General features: G+C 37.1%; 1 protein-coding gene across 5 annotated transcripts in view; it reads right to left on the bottom strand.

Moving 5' to 3' along the window:
• SNX14 (sorting nexin 14) overlaps positions 1–23,957 on the bottom strand; it is a 68,601-nt gene that overhangs the window by 3,092 nt on the left and 41,552 nt on the right. For 4 of the 5 annotated variants that reach the window (XM_060167881.1, XM_060167883.1, XM_060167884.1 and 1 more), the window contains 9 exons: positions 17,818–18,019; positions 10,643–10,726; positions 9,154–9,254; positions 6,990–7,101; positions 4,617–4,657; positions 4,370–4,489; positions 1,827–1,950; positions 1,388–1,552; positions 1,115–1,210 (listed from right to left, as the gene is read on the bottom strand). In XM_060167881.1, coding sequence (XP_060023864.1) covers positions 1,115–1,210; positions 1,388–1,552; positions 1,827–1,950; positions 4,370–4,489; positions 4,617–4,657; positions 6,990–7,101; positions 9,154–9,254; positions 10,643–10,726; positions 17,818–18,019 — 1,045 coding nt within the window. The remainder of the gene's footprint in view (positions 1–1,114; positions 1,211–1,387; positions 1,553–1,826; positions 1,951–4,369; positions 4,490–4,616; positions 4,658–6,989; positions 7,102–9,153; positions 9,255–10,642; positions 10,727–17,817; positions 18,020–23,957) is intronic. The other variant, XM_060167885.1, reaches the window with a different exon arrangement.

Here is a 23,957-nt window from a genome sequence, read left to right as displayed (position 1 = left end):
AGTCTTGAAGTAGATGTGATTCAAATTCGTGCCTGAGCAAAATAAGAAATTATTACATTCACTGGCTTTCCATGTTGTTAAAACTAAGACTGTTATTAAAACTGTAAATGCTAAAGGTCACTATAATACAAAAGAAGTAAGAAATTACTTCATTATATACCTAGAGAAGATTCACTCAAAAACAGCTGTGGTTCACTTTCACATTCAGACCAGGGATTTAACTTAACTGTCTTCACAGAGCAGCAGGCTCATTCTGAGACTCATTTTTCAATGATGAGAATTCTCTAAGGTGCTTTCCATTCTTACTCTATATTTTCTCCCTGGGCATTATTACCCACTCACACATGACTCCCATATATTTATCCTATATCATCATTCCTCCAATTTCCAAACCTGGATATTTAATTGCTTACTAGACATTTCCTCCTGAACAATGTATAGGCACTTCACATTCAAAATGTCCTAAACTAAATATCCTCTGCTTTGACCTCTTGACGTTTTTTCCTCATGTTTCCCATCTCAGTAAGAGGTTACTACCATTCATTCATTTAGTGGCCCAAGCCTACCTCCTTTATAAGAGAGGGGATCACCCTCCTCCTTTGAGATACTATGTAACTTGAACATGGCTCTATAATCACATGTATGTTTTATTTGTATGTCTACCTTCCTGCCAGACTGAGCTACCCAAGTACGATTTTTATATCCCTTGCGTTCTGCACAGTGCCTGGCACATGGAACGTGCTCAATAAACTTGGGATGAATGAATGAATTCTGACCTTTCACTCACACACACTAGTTTAGCTCTTCTCCTGGTGAAGTGCTTGGGCAGCAGGACTCCAACCGTCCCACAAACCTATCACTTTGATCAGTCTGATTCTAAGTTATTGAAAGAATCCGACTATTGTGTGAGTAGAAACAGCCTTACCTTAAAGTTCTTAGTGCTAACATCATAAAAACCAAATTTTATTTAACCAATTGAGTTAATTTTAATTGGTTTCTGTAACTACTTCTAAAATTAAAACTCACAGTAAAAATTAGCCTCAATAATTACTATACATCATGACCTCAAAAGAGTGCTAATCTATATTAAACTACTTTTTAAATATTACATTACCTGGAATGTAATTCATCATTTCTTCAAAAGTCTGTTTTGCTCGTTTTTGCTTATCTTGGAGAGAGCGAGGTTCAGTGTTTTCACAAAATACAGCATCTAAAAAGAGACAAAAAGAAACATTTGCTGGAATTTTCACCTATTATATACAAAGTATTTCCTCATGGTAGAAATACTAATAAAACAAAGAAAAGCAAGACTTTTCGCTCTTTTAGGTCTAATTAAAATCCTTACAAGTACTCAAAACATGAAACAAACACATGAGAAAATACAAACCTCTGAGAAGTGTTATGAGTGAAACCAAACGGTGCTCCTGAAATAACTGTTCTAGTTTACAATGAAGATAGTAATCAGTGTACATTTCCAGGGTGTTTTTAAAGAGGATTCGAGTTCCCATTAAGAGGTGATGAAGCCAGTCAGGAACCTGGAAAACCACCCGTCCTGAGAAGGATCACACAGAACACTTCATTAAGGTAAATAGATATCTGAACATTTTCCAATGCAAAAAATACAAATGGTCAATATTTTATTTGTAAACACTAATAACTTTAATATGTTCAAGATCAATTATATACATTGAATTCTTATTTTAAAAAGTACCTTCAATTAAAAAAGATTATAATGGGGCAATACTCAAGAGCATTAATTTGCATCACAGAAAAAATATAATACATGGATGAGAAACAGGTTTTAACAGTAACCACAGATATCTTACCTACATACATCAGGTAATCATAGACTCCTTCTAAAGTCATCATTTCCATAAAATAATTCTGATTTTGCTTTCTTTCTGTATTCTCAGCACGGTTTGCATTATTCTTAAACAGATCATTGAAAAGCTAAAGTAAAAGTTGAAATAAAAAAATATAGTTTATTACACCTGCTGATAATAATTACTAAGGGTAAAGTGATACAGAGCAAAGGCGTTTAAACTTTGTCCAATCAAAAGAGAATATTTTTAAAAACCCTACAATGTCACAGAGGTTAAGGTCTGCCCCCAAAATTCCACATTTACACCCAAAATTGAATTAAAAAATACAATATTTTGCGGGGGGCCAAAATATTAAATAAAAATCGACTTTCATTTTAGACATAACAGAAAATTCATTATCTATAAAGAACCCCTTTGATTTTTTACACCGAAAGGAGCAAATGAACATATCTACATAAAGATGCATAAAAACATCAATAATAGCTAATTTTAATTCTAACATGATTTAAAGATTATAAATCACTATTTAATTAAAGGATGTTTAGAGGTAAACATTAAGCTTTAAGCAAAGTTTATTTGGACAATAATAGTCAAAGCTCAGAAAGGCCTACTATATGAGACAAAAACAAGATATGAAGAATTACTTATAGCAAAAATGCTAAAATGCAACTAAATTGCAGCCCTACTTACCCCAAAAGTATGCCAAAAAAAAAAGAGTCTATTATCATTAATAATAATCAAATAGCAGAAATTAAGGAACTAAAACCAAAAACTGATAGGGAATTCCCTGGTGGTCCAGTGGTTAGGATTCCGTGCTTCCATTGTCAAGGGCCTGGGTTCGATCCCTGGTCGGGGAACTAAGATCCTGCAAGCCACGCTGTGTGGCCAAATAAATAAATAAATAAATCTAAAACAATTTTTTTTAACTGATAGAAAAGACCAACAAAACCAAATGATAAAACGGACAAAGGCTTTGGCAAGATTGATCAAAAAGGAAAAGGAAAGAAAAAGACAAAAAATGTCAGGAATAAAAGGGGACATAATTATAGATGTCAGAGAAAACAAAAAGAAAAACGGATATTATTGACAACCTCAGGCCAAAATTTTGAGAATTTTTTTAAAAACATAACCTATCAAAATCTGACTCATGAAATAATAAACCTGAAGAATATTATAATCATAAAAGAAATTAAATTGGTTGTAAAAAAAAAAAAACTTCCCACAAACAGAACTTGAGGCCTAAATGACTATTAACAGGTTATCACTTATTTAAAGCACTAATAATCCCAATTATAATTCTACCAGCAAATAGAAAAAGATTAATATAACCTTAATACCAAAACCTGACAAGGATACAATGAGAAAGAAAAATTATAGGCTAAGTACACCCATAAACATGGACTTAAATTTCCTTAACCTCATAAAGGATTTCTACAAAAAAAGCTACACTATTTATTATTTAATGGTGAAACACTGCAACCATTCCCTTTGTATAGCAGGTCCTAGCCATGAATGAAAGAAAACTGCCATCATTTTCATGTGTAAATCTAAAAGAATTAATGGATACGTTACTAAAATTAATATAAGTCTAGCAAGATTACTGAATTAAAAATTAATACACAACCATCAACTGTATTACTGTTTACCAACAATAAACCTATAAAGTGAAAAAAATTAAAGATACCCTTTATAGTGATAAACAAAATGAAGGGTTTTTTTTGGGCTCACATAGCTCCCCATACTGGGTCCTACTCTGGCACTGAACTAAGCTTCTTGCAGACAGGTAATTTATCTTTATATTCCCAGTGCCTCTCCATAGCAGGCACACAATAAAGTATTTGTTCAATGAATCGATGAAATATTTTATAAGCCATTAAAATTATATAATACCAGCAAATAAATATATTATAGCAATTAATTCCTTGATTACTGGAAGTAGGTGATTTACAGCTTAAGAAAACCACTTTTAAAAATTCCCCAAAATACAGAATGATAGTTTACGAATACGGTTTCTAAAGAATCACTTACCCCAGGCTTCCCTGGTGGCACAGTGGTTAAGAATCTATCTGCCAATGCAGGGGACACGGGTTCGAACCCTGGTCCGGGAAGATCCCACATGCCGGGAAGATCCCACATGCCGTGGAGCAACTAAGCCCGTGCACCACAACTACTGAGCCTGTGCTCTAGAGCCCGTGCTCCGCAACAAGAGAAGCCACCACAGTGAGAAGACCACACACCACAATGAAGAGTAGTCCCAGATCTTTCCAACTACAGAAAGTCTGTGCACAGCAATGAAGACCCAACAGAGCCACAAATAAATAAACAAATAAAATAAATTTATAAAAAGAGGAAAAAAAAAACCCATCCCGTTTAAAGCAAAGAACGAAGCAACTACATATACTCCTTATACTGTACAATTAATTTCCACATAAGGAAAATATAAAGTCCCATCCATTTCATTAACACAGGATTCTCCCTATAATGGAAAAGTCATCTCAAGTAGGACACCTTCAAACTTAATGGCTCTCTGAGGCAATGCACAGTACCTTCTTATTATTTTCTGAAGTAGGGCTGAGAATGGTCAGTTCTGGTTTACTTGGTTTAGGCTTTGGAGATTCACAAGAATTAATGAAATTCATGATGAAAGGTTCCAAATGCTGACCTTTCTGTGGAGATCATGGTATAAAAATCAAGATTATGATTTTCATTATCATATAACCCATTAAAATTTATTGCTATTTAAATATGCTTATAACTATCATTTTATAGAATACACATAAATCAGTCATTCACCTCTTTTATTAGTTTTCCAGGAACAGACTTTATAATTTTCCCTGCAATTAAAAGTAAAATATTAATTTTAACAAGGCATAATATACCTCATAACTGCTCATATAAATACTTTACTAGGTAATTTAAAACACTAAACAGCCAAGTAAAAAGCAAAATGGTAAAAAAAATATTTATAATTGAGCATTTCACGCTTAACAAAAATCTACAATAAATCAGGTAGTCTTAACTATTTATAGATACAACATTTGGGATACTTTAAAGTAATCCAGTGGGGTGAGAGGCAGGTGAAGGGCTGGAACAAGCCAAGTGTCAATAACTATTGAAGGGATAAGGAGTTCACTATACAAATCTCTCTACTTTTGTGTATATTTGAAATTTTCCATTGAAATGTTTTCAAAACATTTTAAGCAATGGTGAATATATAAAGATATCTAAAAGTATGCAAAAGTTAGTCAAAAGGAAAAAGAAGCTCTAAAAGTTGCTACACTATTTAAATTGGCTATTTGAATAGTTTGCATTCTCAGCTTTAGATTAAGAATATATATTCTAATCCTGTTTGCCAGAATTTTCTCTTGATCGTATCTCCAGGTTCCTTTATTATAAAATATCAAACATCACGAGATTTTCTCAAGCATTTAGAAATGACTGTAAAAATCAGTCGAAGTTGATTAATATAATTTAAATTTCTTTCAGTCCGGTTTAGAAAAAAGTAGACTCTAATGGCAATAGCAAAAGGCAAAAACCCTCTCACCAGGCTATTTCTCCTATTTCTCCTATTTCTCCTTTGGTACCCCCATAAATTTCTCCTTTGGTACCCCCATAAATTACTCCTCCCACCTCAGAATTTCCCAAGTTCTTTGAACTACAGTGTTGCATCCTGTGCTTCTCTCTTCTACATGCTCTTCCTGAGCCAAATGTTTTGCTCAATCTGATTTCAAATAACATACAAATCTCTATTCTGTGCCTCTCTCCTGGCCTCTCCTACCTTATAAAACTTCCTCAACTGGATTCTATAAACTCAACAAGTTCAGAACTACTCTAAATTTATTCCGTATCTCAGCAAGTAACAGCATTCATCCAGTTGTATAAACAGAAACCTGGATCATCATTTTTTTTTATTTTGGAGACTTGATTAAATGTTTATTCATTTTAATTCTGCCTTTTTAAACATTTTGAAGCCAATATATTGTGTTTTCCACATCTGAAATATTTTTTTAAATTTTATTATTTTTTGATCATTTCTTCTTCAGTCAAACCTAGTCAGTAACCAGGTCTACCCAATTCTATCTCCTAAACATTACATATAACCAAATACAAAATGTTCTCACATTTTCCCTCGATAAGACACACACGAAATATTCTGGCTCAACTATATGTATTAATTTGGAGAGGGCTTCCCTGGTGGAGCAGTGGTTGAGAGTCTGCCTGCCGATGCAGGGGACACGGGTTCACGCCCCGGTCCGGGAGGATCCCACATGATGTGGAGCGGCTGGGCCCATGAGCCATGGCCGCTGAGCCTGCGTGTCCGGAGCCTGTGCTCCGCAACGGGAGAGGCCACAACAGTGAGAGGCCCGCGTACCGCAAAAACAAAAAAAAATTGTAGAGATACAGATAAAAGCCAAATGCACACTTGTAATATTTATTCATTTAGTTCTATATATACTTAAGATGACATTATATAAAATATATTTAGAAATACTGCTTCTCTTCCATTATGATATTTAACAATTTTATTCAAACTTTTCCAGCTTATCTTATTGCTTAGTCTATACTGAACTTTATATAAAAGGAATCATGCTGCATACATTCTTCTGCCTCTTGCTTCTTTCATTCAACATCATGTTTTTAAGATTATCAACACTGTTCCAAGCAGCTACATGCCATGGGTATGCATTGCTCTAAGTATTCATTTTGTGAAACTACTATAATTTATGTCTACTCTATTGCTGATGAACATCTGCATTATTTCCAGTTTAGGCTACTATAAGCAATGCTGCTAAGAACATTGTTAAATATGAATACAAGATTCTCTAGAGTGTATATCTCAGAGAGGAACTGCTGGGTCATTCAGTTTTACACCAAACTGTTTTTCCAAGTGGTTTTCCTTTTTTTCTTAATTGAAGTATAGTTGATTTACAATATTATATTACTTGCAGGTGTACAACACAGTGATTCAATATTTTTATAGATTATACTCCGTTAAAGTTACAAGTGGTTTTCAAATTTATATTCCCATTAACAGTATATAAGAAGTCCTTCAGAGTTTTGATACATGGCTTCACTCTATAAATTATTTTTCTAAATTAATCTGAAAATACTGCTTCTTTTCTTTTCAGTTTATCTTCTTCTATATGATTATTTAAATTGACTTACCAAGATTTACGTCTGGTAGTATCTTATCAAGAAATTGTGTTTCCCCACCATTGGGGGAGAGAAAATCTGCCAGAAGTTGACTATTACTCAATTCTGGATGCTGCAGAAGTTTCTTGATGAACAAAAACAGAAAAAAAGGGGGGGAAAAAACAGTTTTAACAATCTAGAAGAGTGATGAAAACTACATTAAAATGATTTTTAAACCAAGAAAACAATTTTAAATCCTCAAAGGCTATTTCATATTCAGAATAATAACAAAGCACATTTATAGAAAGAATAGCATCATATAAGAGGGTAATAAGACCTCTATAGTCACACATGAATGGGTTTGAATTCTGCTCTTCCATTTGCTAGCTAGCTGTCCCTAGAAAAGTTCATATATTGCCTAAGAGTCAGTTTCCTGATGTGTAGAATGAAGATAACACTACCTACTTACAGTATTGTTAGAAGAGGCACAGTACCTGATACACAGGAAGGAAGATTAAACATTAGCTAATATTATTTCTCAGTTTCTCAACTATAAAATAAGTATTACAATATCATACATCTATCTTGATAATTAAAGGAAGCTGGTATAAAGGGTTTTGCAGAGAACTAAACGTGGAAATGTGAAATAACTTGGAGACTCTGTTGCCTGATCTGCTTGCAACACTATTTCTTCTTACAAGACAAACTGAAGTCTTAAAGTGAGATTTAACCCAGTCTTACCTAATATTCAGTTTTGTAACTATGAAAGAGTTAAAATGAAATACCAGTACTGCAACATTTAACTCCATATTACCAAAAAATATTTCTTCTAGAATGAGGTTCTCTAGTTCTTAGAATTAGTCGGTTCAAATAATGGGTTTAATGATATCAACAAAACCACAGGTTAACACTAGCATACGCTGTGTTCAAATATCCTTGCAATAGTTAATGTTTATATCATATTTCACTTTTCATATCACCAAAAAGTTATGAAAAAAATACCTTCTGGGTTGAGGTATTCATTGGCTCAAATACAGAAAATATAATGTAAACACCCCTTTACACTGTTGAATATTTTTAATTTAAAAAGTACTTATTGTTGGCTAAAAGGCAGCCAAATTTAACTGAATTAACACTTAATTAAAACTACAAAATTCCATGTCCAAATAAAGGAGATTTTAAATTTTTTAAATTTATTTTTTTATTTTTGGCTGTGTTGGGTCTTCGTTGCTGTGCACAGGTTTCCTCTAGTTGTGGCAAGCAGGGGCTACTCTTCATTGCAGAGCACAGGCTTCTCATTGTGGTTGCTTCTCTTGTTGCGGAGCACGGGCTCTAGGCATGCAGGTTTTAGTAGTTGTGGCACGTGGGCTCAGTAGTTGTGGCACGTGGGCTTAGTTGCTCCACGGCATGTGGGATCTTCCCAGACGAGGGATCAAACCCGTGTCCCCTGCACTGGCAGGCAGATTCTTAACCAGTGCACCACCAGGGAAGTCCAGGAGATTTTTAAAAAATAAAACAAATAAAATTATCCAGTTTTTGATCTTATTTACTTGATTAAAGAAAAATGGTCATTAATTTTGGAAGAGTCTCAAGTAGGTAACTTTTAAGCAGACTGCACCAACAATGGAAATAGCAATTATATTGTTTACACAACACAATGTGCACACACTGAGAAAAACGGAATTCAATTCCAAGTGGTGAATGGTGGTAGAGTCAGGAGATCCCAAGTATTTAAAAAAAAATGTACAGTTGCAAAAAAAAAATAATAATTAATAAAACAGGAGGGAAAAATCCCAGAGTTCAGAAAGTGCTAAACACAAAATCAAACAAAAAATAAGAAAAAAAAAAAAACAACAACCCAGTATTCTTAGAATGCATTTAATGTTTTACATCAAAAGTTTTTTCTTCCTCTCTCTCTCACTCTCTTTTTCTCTCTCTAACTTCCCACATCAAAAGTTTTAAACTATGCCCAATACAAGACATTTTTTCCACCGAGAAAATATATGGTATTTCACTGGTTATCAAATTTCTTTTAAAAAGTACTCTTGACAATAACTCATTTCCACATGGGAAAAAATTTTTTAATAAAGGATTCTAGAAATCCACATTGACAGGTATTGTAAGACACAGCACATATGTATGTACAAGAGAAAAAGAGACAAATTAGAGGATGTTTTAAATTAAGTTGGAGCTGTACCTGTAGATACTCCTGAAACTCTTCTCTCTTAGACTTTAAGAACTCATAATTTTTTGGGCCAATGATCCTCTTGGAAGGAAGCTGGGCATCAGGAAATGTACCTGAAATTAATATATATGAAAGTTATTACTGTGTTCTGCTATTATTTTTTAAACCTAATTTATAATTTACTATGGCAACTTCAGATTCCCAGTGCTGCCTTGTAGAGATGTGGCATTATCCTTTATTTAATTTTGACAAAATCAGAGAGCTTCAAAAGTCAGAAGACCAGACCAAAGAACTTGACTCTACTGATATCCAAAATATCACCACCCTTCATTGACACAGATTTATTTAGCCATCTATACTAGTAAAAAAGCTTCAAAAACTTATCATGAGATTATTTTGAAATTGGTGGGATTCTATTAGACAAAATCTTACTGAAGAAATACCTACTCTCTCACCGAGAAAATGGCAGCATTTTGCCAATGCTATATAAGCTTAAAAACAAAATTTAAAAACCATGGACATGTTTTCTCAGACAGGGCCAACTTTGGACATTTTAGTACCAAAAAGGAAAAATATTGTTGGGAATCCAACCAACTTTGATTGGTCCAGGATTTTAAATTACGGAGATAAATGATCTTTTCTCAACTCTAAATCAAAAGGAAAAGTCTCAGAGAAAGACCAAGACAAGGATGGCATTGTACCAGACTGGCAAAGGCAAAGAGAAAACCATTTAAGGACAAGTACAAACTCAAAATCTAGACAAAAAAGTAGATTTGTGGGACCTTGTATTTTTTATCTTTCTATAATCTCCTTATTGTGGGCTTCGTTCTTATAGCAGAGTAGAGAAGTTTTCCTGCCCTTTACAATTCAAAACCAACCTGAATTTGGATCAGGGGACACTCCACAGAACTTTTCTAAAATCAAAAGATTCAGAATACACAATTCAAGCTCAGCAATTTACATACAAAATGACTAGAAATACTTCATGACTATAAACCTAATATTAACTAAAATAAATGGACAGATAAGAGAGACTGAGAGGTGAGAGGAAGACTGAAAAGAGTGCTCTGCTTTTCTGATTGATCTACCCTTAAAAGAAACACACAACTACAAGGTTTTTTTTCCATATCGAAATCTAAGAGCTAAATCAAAACATTTGTCATGTTACATAGAAACATGTTTACCACAGAAGATGATGGCAAAAGAAAAGAGCAACTCAAATCCCTGGTTTAAATTCTCTGCCACTGTCTTTTAAATTTTAATATCATTATTGCTTGAAAAGCAATAAGTTTGCATTGTAAAAACTTAAAAAATATAAATAAGCAGAAATGAGATAAAAACAGTACATTCCTATCATCACTAGTAGTGTACACAAGTGTCACTGTTACATTTCCTTAGTACAGTTACTTAAAATTAGAAAGTAATTTCAGAAAGCTGGTTCAACAGCTTTCAAGAAAGCTAATGCTGAAATGTAATGTTTTATACAAAAAGGACAACATACCATGAAATTCTGTTAGTTTTGACTCAAGTACATAGAATTCAAGGTATCTTCTATAGACAGACCAATGTTCAGGCTCATGCCCAACTGCAAAATGAATGAATACACACTGAGAAATAAACAATTTTACAAACTACTACTAAAAGAATGCACTATTTATAACATTAAGTATACAAAGCTGGAAATTATTCCAGTCTTAATAATTTATTATTTCTTGGGAATTCCCTGGAGGTCCAGTGGTTATGACTCCACACTTCCACTGCAGTGGGCATAGGTTCGATCCCTGGTCAGGGAACTAAGATCCCACAAGCTGCACAGTGCAGCCAATAAAAAAAAGAAAAGAAAGTGCCTTGGGCTTCCCTGGTGGCGCAGTGGTTGGGAGTCCGTCTGCCGATGCAGGGGACGCAGGTTCGTGCCCCGGTCCGGGAAGATCCCACATGCCGCGGAGCGGCTGTGCCCATGAGCCATGGCCACTGAGCCTGCACATCCGGAGCCTGTGCTCCGCAACCGGAGAGGCCACAGCAGTCAGAGGCCCGCGTACCAAAAAAAAAAAAAGAAAAGAAAATAAAGTGCCTAGACTACATGTAAGAAAACTCGTTTGCTAATCTAAAAGCATGCTGGAGGGGCAGGGGACAGCTGAAACTCTCCCAAGATGCAGGCAGGGGCAGATGCCATTACTGTCTCCCCACCTACCCTGCTAGCACAGGCAGACAAGCTTGGAAATGGCACCCCCCAGCCTTGCTTGGATAGGCAGGGGTAAGTGGTTGCAGCACTAACCCACTGCCTTGCTGAAGCCAGAGTGGTTGCAGCGCTCCCTGGCTCCCGGGCTGTGACTGGCAAGCACGAGCAGCTGCAGCATTCTTCCTCTCCCCGCCTAAAGCCAGCTCACTCACATAGGCAAGGCACTCTCCCACTGCACTGCTGAGAGCTGCAAGCACAGGCAGCCTTTCTGACACTGGCCAGCATGCCCTGCCCCCTACACTCACCAGCTGCCTTGCTGAAGCCAGCAGGTGTGTGCAATCCACACAGGGGACACCCCTTGATCACTTGGCCCTGGTGGCTAAGGGAGCTGGCAATACTGAGCTCCACGGGACTGTACCAGTTGGAAAGACAGTTCCTGGAAAGGCACACCGCCCCCCAGGGACTGCACAGACAGCACACTAAATAAACCCCCAGTCTTCCTGTGAAAAAGGCCTATTTACTTAGCTTGGAGCTTCAGCCTGAGGGACAGGCTTCAGATTTTCCACACATCTAGGAGCTAAGGAAGAGCACCCAGAGAACGTAAGCAGGGAGACACCATCCCTGCACACCCCCTTGGCCTCACTACAGCTCAATAAGAACTCTCAGGAGCTCATACACTCGTCTAAGCAGCTATGCACCCCGAGGACACCTACAGATCTCCTGGAATGGAGGCAGGTAGGGATTTTGACTGTGGCCCTGCAGGACTGTATATATCTGCCTATTTTAAAGGCTGCTGCCTAAGTGTCTGGCTTCCCATCAGCCTGAAACGAGGCGATAAACGGGATTCCTCCCCTTGGAACACTAATAGGTCTTGGCACATGCTCCATAACAGGCATATATCAAGAATAAATCAGGCAGTTTAGACAATCACAAAGGTTCAAAAGACAAAGAAGACCTAGGGCAAGGTTGAATTAGAGGGCTCATCACCTACACAGGCCACTCTTCAAGACTGAGAGAGGTAGCTGTTTCCCCTAATACACAGAAAGAAGCACAGAGTCAAGTAAAATGAGGAAATAGGGCTTCCCTGGTGGCGCAGTGGTTGAGAGTCCGCCTGCCGATGCAGGGGACACGGTCCGGGAAGATCCCACATGCCGCGGAGCAGCTGGGCCCATGAGCCATGGCCGCTGAGCCTGCGCGTCCGGAGCCCATGCTCCGCAACGGGAGAGGCCCGTGTACCACAAAAAAAAAAAAAAAAAAAAGAAGATAACTTATGGGACCTATAGGATAATATCAAGTGAAATAACACTCGCATTATAGGGGTCCCAAAAGGAGAAGAGAAAAAGGGGCAGAAAAGTTATCTGAAGAAATAATGGCTGAAAACTTCCTTAACCGGGGGAAGGAAACAGACATCCAGGTCCAAGAAGCCCAGAGAGTTCCAAATAACAGGGTCCTCCACAGATCTTTCCTGGATAGCCACAGCTCTATTCCTGGCTTCTGCTGAGATGATTGATCCATGAGTCACATGCCTGATCTCTTCAGCAAACCATTGTTCAGCCACACCCTTGGCTTTTTTCCAGAGCATGATATATGGATAGTCTGAGAATTTTCCAAACCTTCAAGTTCTAGTTCTTTTTTTTTTTTGACTATCCCTATGTCTATTGTTTTTTTAACACTTTTATTGGAGTATAATTGCTTTACAATGGTGTGTTAGTTTCTGCTTTATAACAAAGTGAATCAGCTATACATATACATATATCCCCATATCTCCTCCCTCTTGCATCTCCCTCCCACCCTCCCTATCCCACCCCTCTAGGTGGTCAAAAGCACTGAGGTGATCTCCCTGTGCTATGCGGCTGCTTCCTACTAGCTATCTATTTTACATTTGGTAGTATATATAAGTCCATACCACTCTCTCACTTCGTCCCAGCTTACCCTTCCCCCTCCCCGTGTCCTCAAGTCCATTCTCTACTTCCGCGTCTTTATCCCTGTCCTGCCCCTAGGTTCTTCATAACCAGTGTTTTTTGTTTGTTTGTTTTTTAGATTCCATATATGTATGTGTTAGCATATGGTATTTGTTTTTCTCTTTCTTATTTACTTCACTCTGTATGACAGACTCTAGGTCCATCCACCTCACTACAAATAACTCAATTTCATTTCTTTTTATGGCTGAGTAATATTCCATTGTATATATGTGCCACATCTTCTTTATCCATTCATCTGTCAATGGACACTTAGGTTGCTTCCATGTCCTGGCTATTGTAAATAGAGCTGCAATGATCATTGTGGTACATGACTCTTTGAATTATGGTTTTCTCAGGGTATATGCCCAGTAGTGGGATTGCTGGGTCATATGGTAGTTCCATTTTTAGTTTTTTAAGGAACCTCGATACTGTTCTCCAAATGACTGTATCAATTTACATTCCCACCAACAGTGCAAGATGGTTCCCTTTTCTCCACACCTTCTCCAGCATTTATTGTTTGTAGATTTTTTGATGATAGCCATTCTGATTGGTGTGAGGTGACACCTCATTGTAGTTTTGATTAGCCAAAACAATCTTGAGAAAAAAGAACAAAGCTAGAGGTATCATGCTCCCTGATTTTAAACTGTACTACAAACCAATAATAATCAAACAAGTATGGTACTGGCATAAAAACAGACACATAGATCAATGGAACAGAAGAGAGAGCCCAGAAATAAACCCACACATATATGGTCAATTAATTTATGACAATGGAGGCAAGAATATACAGTGGGGAAAGGAGAGCCTCTTCTGTCCTTTAATAAGTAAACATTGTTGAGCAGCAAACTCAAGTGGAGGAACAAACTCAAGTGTTTTCTACAAATAACTAGTCAGGACTCTTTAAAAAAGTGTCAAGTTCATTAAAGACAAGGGAAGACTGAGAAACTATCACAGAACATAGGAGACTAAGGAGACAAGACTAAATTCAGTGTGGGATCCTGGGTTGGATCCTGAACCAGAAAGAGGGTATTAGTGGGAAAACTGGTGAAATTCAAATGAATATCCCATCAATGCTAATTTCCTGGTTTCAATCATTGTACTATGGTTTTATAAGATGTCAATACAAGGGGAAGCTGGGTAAAGGGTGTATGACAACTTTCTGTACTATTTTTTGCAAACTTTCTGTAACCGTCTTAGTCTGCTCAGGCTGCTATAACAAAACACCATAAACTGGGTGGCTTATTTTATTTTATTTTTTTAATTTGTTTATTTTATTTATTTATTTTTGGCTGCATTGGATCTTCATTGCTGTGCGCAGGCTTTCTCTAGCTGTGTTGAGCAGGGGCTACTCTTCGTTACAATGTGTGGACTTCTCATTGCAGTGGCTTCTCTTGTTGTGCAGCATGGGCTCTAGGCGCACGGGCGTCAGTAGTTGTGGAGCACAGGCTCAGTAGTTGTGGCTCGCAGGCTCAGTAATTGTGGAGCATGGGCTTAGTTGCTGTGCGGCATGTGGGATCTTCCTGGACCAGGGATCGAACCCATGTCCCCTGCATTGGCAGGCAGATTCTTAAACACTGCGCCACCAGTGTGACTTATTTTTAAAAATTAAAATAAAAATAGGGACATCCCTGGTGGTCCAGGGGTTAAGACTCCACTCTCCCAAAGCAGGGGGCCTGGGTTCGATCCCTGGTCAGGGAACTAGAGCCCACATGCAGCAACTAAGAACCCACATGCCACAACTAAAGATCCCACATGCTGCAACTAAAGATCCAGCAGGCAGCAATGAAGATCCCACACACAGCAGCGAAGATCCCGTGTGCCGCAACTAAGATTCGGCGCGGTCAAATAAATAAATAAGTAAATAAAATTAGGGCTTCCCTGGTGGCTCAGTGGTTAAGAATCCGCCTGCCAATTCAGGGGACATGGGTTTGATCCCTGGTCCGGGAAGATCCCACATGTAGTGGAGCAACTAAGCCCATGTGCCACAACTACTGAGCCTGCGCTCCAGAGCCTGCGAGCCACAACTACTGAGCCTGTGCACCACAACTACTGAAGCCTGCGCTCCTAGAGCCCGTGCTCCACAACAAGAAAAGCCACCATTATGAGAAGCCCACACACCGCAACAAAGAGTAGCCCCTGCTCGCTGCAACTAGAGAAAGCCCGCGTGCAGCAACAAAGACCCAATGCAGCCAAAAATTAATCAATAAATTTTTTAAAAATTCTTATAAACTAAAATTAAAATTAATAAATGGTGTTGGGAAAACTGAACAGCTACATGCAAAAGAATGAAACTGGACCACTATCTTATACCATGTAAAAAAATTAACTGAAAATAAATTAAAGATTTGTATGAAAGACTTAAAACCATAAAACTCCTAGAAGAAAACACAGGTGGCAAGCTCCCTGACATTGGTTTTAGTGATTTTTTTGTTTTCATCTGACTCTAAAGGCAAGGGAAACAAAGCAAAAATAAACAAATGGGACTACATCAAACAAAAAGATTTTGCACAGTGAAGGAAACCATCAACAATACAAAAAGGCAATCTACTGAATGGGAGAAGGTATTTGCAGAGCATATATCTAATAAGGGCTTGATATCCCATATACATAAAGAACTCACACAATTCAGTAACAAAAACACCTACTAAAAAATGGACAGATGATCTGAATAGACATTTTTCCAAAGAATACATATAGATGGCTAAACAGACACATGATAAGATGCTCAACATCACTAATCATCAGGGAAATGCAAATCAAAACCACAATGAGATACCACCTCACACCTGTCAGAATGGCCACTGTGAAAAAGACAAGAAATAACAAGTGTTGATGAGGATGTGGTAAAAAGGGAACCCTTGTGTACTACTGGTGGGAATGTAAATTGGTGCAGTCACTATGGAAAACAGTATGGAAGTTCCTCAAAAAATTACGAACAGATTTACCATATCATCCAACAATTCCACTGCTGGGTATCTATCCAAAAAAACACTAATTCGAAAAGATATATGCACTCCTATATTCACTGCAGCATTATTTGCAATAAACAAGACATGGAAACAACCTAAATGTCCATCAACAGATGAATGGATAGAGAAGATGTGGTATATGTATACAATGGAATACTACTCAGCCATTTAAAAAGAATGAAATCTTGCCATTTGTAACAACATGGATGGACCTTGAGGGTATTAAGCTGAATGAAATAAGTCAAAGAAAGACAAATAGCACATGATTTCACTTATACAAGGAATCTAAAAAACAAAACAAACAAACCAAAACAAAATGCAGACTCATACAGAGATCAGATGGGTGGCTGCCAGAGAAGGACAAAATGGGTGAAGGTGATCAAGTAGTACAAACTTCCAGTTATAAAATAAATAAGTCATAGGGATATAAAGTACAGCATGGGGAACACAGTCAATAATATTGTATTAACTTTGTATGGTGAAGGACGGTAACCAGACTTATTGTGGTGATCATTTTGCAGTGTATCCAAATGCAGAATCACTATATTGAATCACTATATTGTACCTAAAACTAATGTAATAATGTATGTCAATTATACCTCAATAAAAAGCAATTTATTTATATTGATAGGGATTTATATCTGGATAGTCAAACATTTTAAATAATTTTCTGAGAGCCAAGAACACTGAGAGAAAAGCCAGATTTTAAGTACTAGGCACAGCAAAGAATTGAATCCAGAAGTTAACTAGGGTATTCCTTTCCAAATTCTTTTTAACACTTAAAATTCCTATCAGCAGAAACAGCAGACAAAAGACGTAAGTGACTGTGTTTGAAACTGAAATGAAACTCTAATATCGACAAAGGTTTGTCTGTATACTTATTAAAATGCTGAGATAGAACAGCATCTAGCAAGACCGAACAGAAGTTACAGCAAAATCCAGTAGCAGTGACTCAGAACTGAAGAGAACAAGATCCTGCCTGGTATTTAACTACAATAGGGAATATCATTGCTAGCTACTCTGAGCATTCTTCCTTCCCCATTCCTATATTTTATGTTCCTATGCATGAAACAGGATCAGCTTCTGAGAAAAATCAAACACCTAATACTTTTTGAAAAATAAATAAGGGGAATCATTAGCACTGACCTTCATCTTATCACTTCGTCACTCCTCTCTCAAAACCATTTCCTAACCCTGCCACTTTTTCCTTCTTTCCTCACAGACTGTCCCTTCTTCCTGAGGTCAACTTTATTTTTCTGCTCATCATTCCCAAAATGTGCACAACTTTGATGTGTTTTTGCTTATACAGACTGCCCACTCTCTTGGACAAAGCCCAGGGTGGCGAATATTTATCCTGCTATAGATGCTGTTTACCCCTGTCTCGACTGTAACACACGGATGAAATAACCAAAAGAAAAAAGACAGCAAAACATAAAGAAAACTTGTAAAGTTGTGTTTGATCATATTTTTACCAATTATTATTAGCCCACAACAATGGAGGGGGAGAAATGCTGTCTTAATCATTTTAATACCTGATTAGTGCTATATGCATTAATAATATTAATACCTGCTCTTCTATCATTTCTTTCAACATCAATACAAAACACTGGTATTCTCTCCTTTTTCTCCTTCCTTTCAGAGGAGGTATCTTCAAAAAAGTCTACATATGGAATGCTAATTTTCCATGCAGCAAGGTTTCGAGGAGTATTAGGTGTGTTCACAGCTTCCACTGGAGAATCATCTTCCATTACAACAATACCTTCTTCAATCTGGAAAAAAATCATCAGAAAAAAAAATTAATACTTCCAGGACCTTTATACCTATAGCATATGAGATGTAACTACACAGTAATATGCCCATATAAAGTCTATAATTTTTTAATACTTTTGAAATTAAGTGATATCAAATTTTCTACTGAAAAGGTTAAGGATAAAAAACTAAAACTAACAAGTTACTAGCATCAACTCCAGGTTTTGTTGCATCACCAATATATGAAAATTCAACAGAATATAAGACACTTCAGCAATTACTGGAAAAGATATTAAAAATATACAAATACAGAAAAATATTTAACTCTGGTAATAAGAAGTAGAAGTTACTGTACTGATATCTTTCATTTAGGAATGTAAAATTTTATAACAGCCACTGATGGAAACTGCACAGATAAACTGGATATGCAATATATTGTTGGTTACCAGATATACCTGTACGATCCTTTTAGAAAGCGTTTTGCCCATATACATTTATCAATATAAGAAGCCATAAAACAGTTTCAACCAAGTTAATTCCATTTCTGGCAACTTATTCTAATACAAGCATTTATTTTAGACAAATTTTTTTAAACTATGAAAAAGGCACAAGTATAAATATATTCACTGCAGCATTAGATAATATAAAATTAGAAAAAAGGTCTGAAAGGGACCCACCTCTATACAATTAAGATTGTTTTTTCATCTCCTAGCTTCTAAAATTTTAATAATATAAATATTTAAAATAAATATTCTTTAAAATATTACTTGAAGAACAATTATTTTAAAAAAGCAGTGTTAAACATGTTCTAGAAATAAACATGCAGAAAGAAGGGGAAAAAAATGTCTGTCTTCACTAAATCGGAAAAGAATCTCTGAATTGGCACATTATAACACCTGGTCACCTAGACATCTCTGATTCATGTTAAAGGGGGCAAAATTTTACAGATAAAACACAACCATCTTGAACACACTTTTTTAAGGAAATGAGTCAAAGGTTGTAGCGCTTAAGAGAATTCTGAACAGTCTAGTCAGAGCAAACCAGTAGAGAAGAGGTATTTCTTTCCAGAATTCTAGCACCCTACCTTCACTCTCCATTCTACTCTCTTCCCACACCTGGTAGCCAACTCTCTTCTAAGTGAATTCTTTTCCTCCCCCACTAAGTCCCTTGGCAATTATCCCTTTTTCTGTTCCTGTCCTAAAATGGCTTTCTGTCACCCCTAATAAGACTGTTAGGAATCTTAGGAAGACTTCTTAATGCTCTGTTGAAAACAAAAATGTCTTCCAGGCCTAAAACAATGAAACTGTAAAAACAGACGATAAGTGTTAGTTCTTGCCTTTTGGGGACAAGGCTATCTATCTCCTTACAAACCTGGAAGAAAAACAGAGAAGCATGTGTGAGGGAAACACCCACTCCACTGCTTGGAATCTGAGGTACAGGGCAGCATTTTCCATGGTTATCACAACTGTAATTTTGTTAACAGACTTGGCTTTTGACGAGAAATGATAAAATGAATCATAAAATGATAGAAAATTTGTTTAACAAGCTGACTAAAAGCCAAGAAATGGGACATTCTTAAATAAAAATCAATCTAAGAAACAAAATAGAAAATTCTTAACATAAAAATATCAATAAAAGACAAAGAACAAAGTTTAATATTTTATTACTGCTACCATTTAAATGGTGTTTATATCAAAAAAGTAAATGAAAAATCTCTAGGGCAATATTTCTTCAAGAATTTTCAGGGATTCCTTTAATATTATTTAAAAATATATAACCAAAATTTTATAAAAAGGAAAACCAAGTGCTTTCTCATTTTCAAACAAATGTTCCCGCTACAAAGAAGACAGGGAATAAAACAGGCAGAGGATAAAAGGCAAAGAGATGTCCCCCTATTTCCTTGAGAAATACTATAATTTAACTCATTATTAGCCTTTCCTATGTTGGGGATAACTGCCAATATACCAATGGGCGTATTACGTTCCAGAAGTTTATCTGTGAATCAGTTCTGAACTTGGACAGAAATGCATTTTCAGACAGACCCAACCTTACATAGAAGACTTTGGTTCCCAGGCCAGTATACATATGCCAATTTAACTTATAATTTATCTGATGGTATTATAACACTGTATAGTACTTACTGCACTTACTGTGTGCTGGGCACTGTCCCAAGTGCTTCATATATATCACTTATTACTCCTCACAACACCCATATACAAGCTAGATACTATTATCCCCATTTCACATGTGAGGAAGTTAAATCAAAATAAAATTAAGCAATTTACCCAAGGTCACATAGCAAGGAGGCACTGCTACCAAATGATCACGTCAAGTTGATCCTTTTCTAAAAAAATAAAAATCTTCCAGGTCTCAATTTTGGATCACATATCACTTTAGCCCTGGCAGTGAGACTGGCAATTTCCCTTTCCCATACACTTCCTAAACAAGGCAAAGGAGATTTCCCCGAGGTCCCACAGTTTAGAACTAGCACAGTACCCCCAAATCCTAAGTGGGACTATCTTGGTCTGGTTTAACACCCTAGCCACCTCCTGTCTTTTCTCTTCAGAGTACTAACAATTAGTTTGCCCTCTTACCCTACTTTCCATTATTACTATCTTTGCTTCCAATCAAGAATTTCCAAGACAACCCTTAGAATGAGAGAAAATATTTGCAAATGAAGCAACTGGCAAGGGATTAATCTCCAAAATATACAAACAGCTCATGCAGCTCAATATCAAAAAAATAAATAACCCATTCAAAAAATGGGCAGATCTAAATAGACATTTCTCCAAAGAAGACATACAGATGGCCAAAAAGCACATGAAAAGATGCTCAACATCACTATTAGAGAAATGCAAATCAAAACTACAATGAGGTATCACCGCACACCAGAGAGAATGACCATCATCAAAAAATCAACAAACAAGACTTCCCTGGTGGCTCGGTGGCTAAGAATCTGCCTGCCAACGCAGGGGACACAGGTTCGATCCCTGGTCCAGGAAGATCCCACATGCCGTGGAGCAACTAAGCCTGTGTGCCACAACTACTGAGCCTATGCTCTAGAGACCACGAGCCACAACTACTGAAGCCCGCACGCCTAGAGCCTGTGCTCTGCAACAAGAGAAGCCACTGTGGTGAGAAACCCGCATACTGCAACGAAGAGCAGCCCCTGCTTGCTGCAACTAGAGGAAGCCTGCACACAGTGACGACCCAATGCAGCCAAAAATAAATTTAAAAATTAAAAAAAAAATCTACAAACAATAAATGTTGGAAGGGTGTGGAGAAAAGGGAACCCTCCTACGCTGTTGGTAGGAATGTAAATTCGTACAGCCACTATGGAGAACAGTATGGAGGTTCCTTAAAAAACTAAAATTAGAACTACCATATGAGCCAGCAATCCCAGTACTGGGCATATACCCAGAGAAAACCATAATTCAAAAAGACACATGCACCCCAATGTTCATTGCAGCACTATTTACAATAGCCAGGACATGGAAGCAACCTAAGTGTCCATCAACAGAGGAATGGATAAAAGAAGATGTGGTACATATATACAATGGAATATTACTCAGCCATAAAAAAGAAAAAATAATGCCATTTGCAACAACGTGGATGGACCCAGAGATTGTCATACTGAGTGAAGTAAGTCAGACACAGAAAGACAAATATCTCATGATATCGCTTACATGTGGAATCTAAAAAAAAAGCATACAAATGAACTTATTTACAAAACAGAAGTAGAGTCACAGATGCAGAAAACAAACTTATGGTTAACGGGGTAAGGTGGGGGGTAAATTGGGAGATAGACTGACGTATACACACTACTATATATAAAATAGATAACTAATAAGAACCTGCTGTATAGCACAGGGAACTCTATTCAACACTATGTAATAGCCTATATGGGAGAAGAATCTAAAAAAAAAAAAAAGAGTGTATATGTGTATATGTATGACTGATTCGCTTTGCTGTACACCTGGAACTAACACAACATTGTAAATCAACTATACTCCATTAAAAATTAAACAAAAATTATACTTCAATAAAAAATAAGTAAATAAAGACCAATAAAGAATTTCCTTCCTCCTTGGGCCACTACAAAACAGAACAAACTTTCTCAGCTTTTTAAAGATAGCCTCCTGGATTTGCCTGGTGGCGCAGTGGTTAAGAATCCACCTGCCTATGGTACTGGCACAAAAACAGAAAGACAGATCAATGGAACAGGATAGAAAGCCCAGAGATAAACCCACGCACATATGGTCACCTTATCTTTGATAAAGGAGGCAGGAATGTACAGTGGAGAAAGGACAGCCTCTTCAATAAGTGGTGCTGGGAAAACTGGACAGCTACATGTAAAAGTATGAGATTAGATCACTCCCTAACACCATACACAAAAATAAGCTCAAAATGGATTAAAGACCTAAATGTAAGGCCAGAAACTATCAAACTCTTAGAGGAAAACATAGGCAGAACACTCTATGACATAAATCACAGCAAGATCCTTTCTGACCCACCTCCTAGAGTAATGGAAATAAAAACAAAAATAAACAAATGGGACCTAATGAAACTTCAAAGCTTTTGCACAGCAAAGGAAACCATAAACAAGACCAAAAGACAACCCTCAGAATGGGAGAAAATATTTGCAAATGAAGCAACCGACAAAGGATTAATCTCCAAAATTTACAAGCAGCTCATGCAGCTCAATAACAAGAAAACAAACAACCCAATCCAAAAATGGGCAGAAGACCTAAATAGACATTTCTCCAAAGAAGATATACAGACTGCCAACAAACACATGAAAGAATGCTCAACATCATTAATCATTAGAGAAATGCAAATCAAAACTACAATGAGATATCATCTCACACCAGTCAGAATGGCCATCATCAAAAAATCTAGAAACAATAAATGCTGGAGAGGGTGTGGAGAAAAGGGAACACTCTTGCACTGTTGGTGGGAATGTGAATTGGTTCAGCCACTATGGAGAACAGTATGGAGGTTCCTTAAAAAACTACAAATAGAACTACCATATGACCCAGCAATCCCACTACTGGGCATATACCCTGAGAAAACCATAATTCAAAAAGAGTCATGTACCAAAATGTTCATTGCAGCTCTATTTACAATAGCCCGGAGATGGAAACGACCTAAGTGCCCATCATCGGATGAATGGATAAAGAAGATGTGGCACATATATACAATGGAATATTACTCAGCCATAAAAAGAAACGAAATTGAGCTATTTGTAATGAGGTGGATAGACCTAGAGTCTGTCATACAGAGTGAAGTAAGTCAGAAAGAAAAAGACAAATACCGTATGCTAACACATATATATGGAATTTAAGAAAAAAAATGTCATGAAGAACCTAGGGGTAAAGCAGGAATAAAGACGCAGACCTCCTAGAGAACGGACTTGAGGTTATGGGGAGGGGGAAGGGTGAGCTGTGACAGGGCGAGAGAGAGTTATGGGCATATACACACTAACAAACGTAGTAAGGTAGATAGCTAGTGGGAAGCAGCCGCATGGCACAGGGATATTGGCTCGGTGCTTTGTGACAGCCTGGAGGGGTGGGATAGGGAGGGTGGGAGGGAGGGAGACGCAAGAGGGAAGACATATGGGAACATATGTTTATGTATGACTGATTCACTTTGTTATGGAGCAGAAACTAACACACCATTGTAAAGCAATTGTACCCCAATAAAGATGTTAAAAAAAAAAAAAAGAAAGAAATAGGTATACCTTTTTTCATACCAAAAAAAAAAAAAAAAAAAAGAATCCACCTGCCAATGCAGGGGACAAGGGTTCGATCCCTGGTCCAGAAGATCCCACATGCCACAGAGCAACTAAGCCCATGTGCCACGACTACTGAGCCTGCACTCTAGAGCCCGCAAGCCACAACTACTGAAGCCCACGCGCCTAGAGCCCGTGCAGACCAAAAAAAAAAAAAAGCCTCCTAT

This window comes from Lagenorhynchus albirostris, chromosome 12 (assembly GCF_949774975.1).
Source record: "Lagenorhynchus albirostris chromosome 12, mLagAlb1.1, whole genome shotgun sequence".
NCBI lineage: Eukaryota > Metazoa > Chordata > Mammalia > Artiodactyla > Delphinidae > Lagenorhynchus > Lagenorhynchus albirostris.
The sequence above is the reverse complement of the archived record's forward strand: the minus strand, read 5'-3'. Positions and strand labels throughout refer to the sequence as shown.